Source organism: Procambarus clarkii, chromosome 59 (assembly GCF_040958095.1).
Source record: "Procambarus clarkii isolate CNS0578487 chromosome 59, FALCON_Pclarkii_2.0, whole genome shotgun sequence".
Classification (NCBI taxonomy): Eukaryota; Metazoa; Arthropoda; class Malacostraca; order Decapoda; family Cambaridae; genus Procambarus; species Procambarus clarkii.
Genome location: NC_091208.1, coordinates 7,069,985 through 7,072,903, shown reverse-complemented (window position 1 = coordinate 7,072,903; position 2,919 = coordinate 7,069,985). Strand labels below are relative to the sequence as shown.

The 2,919-nt window shown below is 49.5% G+C and overlaps 1 protein-coding gene across 1 annotated transcript; it reads right to left on the bottom strand.

Moving 5' to 3' along the window:
* Positions 1-1,750: 1,750 nt before the first annotated feature.
* LOC138353667 (uncharacterized) lies at positions 1,751-2,563 on the bottom strand. Its single transcript, XM_069306851.1, has one exon. It carries the CDS (start codon positions 2,561-2,563, stop codon positions 1,751-1,753), a length of 813 nt encoding a protein of 270 aa, XP_069162952.1.
* Positions 2,564-2,919: the final 356 nt, after the last annotated feature.

Genomic DNA, 2,919 nt, shown 5'->3' with positions numbered 1-2,919 from the left:
GCAGCCTTGGAAGGGTTCGAAATTACGAGAGATGAGGTCGAGACACCTGTTGGATCTGGATGTGAGAAAGGCTGTTGGTCCAGACGGGATCTCACCATGGGTATTGAAAGAGTGTGCAGAGGCACTCTGCTTGCCACTCTCCATAGTGTATAGTAGGTCACTGTAAACGGGAGTCCTACCAGAAATACGGAAGGCGGCGAATGTGGTCCCAGTATACAAAAAGGGTGACAGACAAGAGTCCCAGTCCTATCCCAAAACCCTATCCTGTAACTGGTTGCAGTGCCTGCAGACGCAGTGCACTCAAAGGTGATGGTCTGCCTGAGTGCAGAAATATTGAGATATTGTTATTGAATTCAATAAACAACCAGAAAGCAGGTGTTTAACAGTGCCTTACAATGATCACTGCACAGAGCAGTGAGTCCATTCGCATGTCAGAGTCCTCACATTCACGAGCGGTCCTGCTTAGTACGCCACTGGGGTCCTGCTTAGTGCATGACGTCACGGGTCCTGTATTAGTGCATGACGTCACTGGGGTCCTGCTTAGTGCATGACGTCACTGGGGTCCTGCTTAGTGCATGACGTCACTGGGGTCCTGTATTAGTGCATGACATCACTGGGGTCCTGCTTAGTGCATAACGTCACTGTGGTCCTCTTTAGTGCATGACGTCAATGGGATCCTGTTTAGTGCACGACGTCACTGGGGTCCTGTATTAGTGCATGGCGTCACTGGGGTCCTGCTTAGGACACGACGTCACTGGGGTCGTACTTAGTGCATGACGTCACTGGGGTCCTGTATTAGTGCATGACGTCACTGGGGTCCTGCTTATTGCATGACGTCACTGGGATTAAGTACACTGTGGCCACCTACTGGCTCTATGCTTAGTGATCTGTGGCCACCTGAACAAAACACCAACAACAAGAAACACCAGTGTGACCAAAACACCAACAACAAGAAACACCAGCGTGACCAAAACACCAACAACAAGAAACACCTGATGAAAGGTGAGTTTCTGTGACAACCACTGGCCTCAGAACAGTAGTATACAGTAGTAAGTGTCCCCCCACACTCAACCGTAACGACCATTGCAGTACATAGTATCTAAGTGATCCCCACTCACCGCAGACTTTAAAGTTTAATGTGTAAAATATACACTACAAAAGTATGTGCTTCATATAGAATTGCATAATTGGACTTTAACCGATTAACCGATTAAAAAGCCCTAGAGCAGGCAAGCAGGGGGTTGAAGACAGGGGCGAGGATGCAGAAATCTTGAGCGAGGAACAGGAGACGAGGTGAAGAGAGGAGATGAAAGATCGGTGGCCCAACCACCGTGGGTAAGAATTGCAGCTGATGCTGCGGTTTGGTGGTAGAGTGGAGTTCTCATGGGTGCTCGCTGATGTGTCTTGTAGGAGGCAGGGCTTCTCGTCGCGGTGTTCTTTTCAGCTTTGCGTTGATGTTCTACTGATTCCTTGATTTACTCGGGCGCAGATCGTCGGTGTTTTTCTTCTTCCCAGGCCTCCTGGCGTGTTTGTTGGTCTTGCTTCGTGTTGATACGGTGAAGCTATCGTTGGAGGTAGCTTCCAGCCGGAAATCTTCAGTTGTGTAGGACTGCTTCAGTTGAGGAGGTGGTGTTCCCACCGAGACATCCTCATCTGATGAGTCAGCTGACTCAGAAGTAGATGCAGTGAATCTTGAGGGTCGAGTTCATGCCTGTTGAGGCTTAATGGGAGTTGCAGCTGATTTAGGACGTTAAGAGGGTTCGCACACGAGAGGTGGAACTGTAGCAGTAGTCGATAGAGGAGGCGTCGGCGTCTGGGTGGCTTGTGATGAAGTTGCTGGAGGAGCAGGCTTTGCTGTTGATAGTAGATCCGTGAGCACGGCGGCGTTCACGGTGATGTAAGGGACCGAGACTGTGTCTTGAGAACTTGAAGTGGTGTTGGTGAAAACTTCCTCTGGAACTATGAAAGCTGGAAGACCATTTGCTTTGTATAGAATATTTAATATTCTTACGTATTCCTGGGGGTTATTGCAAGCTATCATGCTGGCCGCCGATGTTAATGCTTGAACTGTGCTGTTCAGTGGTTGGTCGGTGTGGGCCGGGGGTGATGGCTGGCTCGACGAATCGCTGGTTGGCGTTTGGGAGCAGGCTCCCCATTGGCTGGTAGTAGCAGTGGTACGTCCTCCCGGAAGCTCCGGGAAAATGGCGGATTGGGCGTTGAAACCTGAAGTAGAGGTGGTCGCTGATTGGCTTGTTGCTTCCGAGGTACTGGCTCCGGTTGAAGATGTGGATTTCTCCATGTTTTTAATGACGTCTTGTCTATGAGGACAACGTATGGAGATTGCCGGATGGTCGCCTTTGCTCAGCAAACAGCATAGTGTTTCAGACTTGCAGATGGAGTAATGGTGGTCAGCTGAGCAGAGGCTACACTTCTGAATACGCTGGGTACATTTGCTGGTGGAGTGGGTGTACTCGTAGCACCGGAGGCACTGGTTGACGATGTGAAAACGTTCCATCTTCACACTGAATGACGGAATAATGAATACCAAAGCTGTAAACACCATTTCTGGTAGCCATAGTAGCCGCAGCTACTGTCTCGAAGGTCAGCTTCAGGGAGAGATTTCTGTTGAAGAAGTGAGCTTCGTGAAGCCCTAAGTCCGGGTTTGATTCCTTGAAGTCGTGCATGAACGCTCTTTCATTAGCTTCATCTTGTTCCACGATCCATTGGCTGAGATCATGAATAACGACAGAGTGTTCAGCCAGGTACTGGCGTGGGAAGTTGAGACGAAGGTGTTGGTTGGAGAAATTGGCGCTGAAAAACAGAAGTTTGTCGACTTCCTCCTCACTATAAAAGAAGAGGAGGATGTCCGTGCCTTCCTGTTTGATGTCGTTGGGTCACTCCTGCAATGTCTTCAAAGAG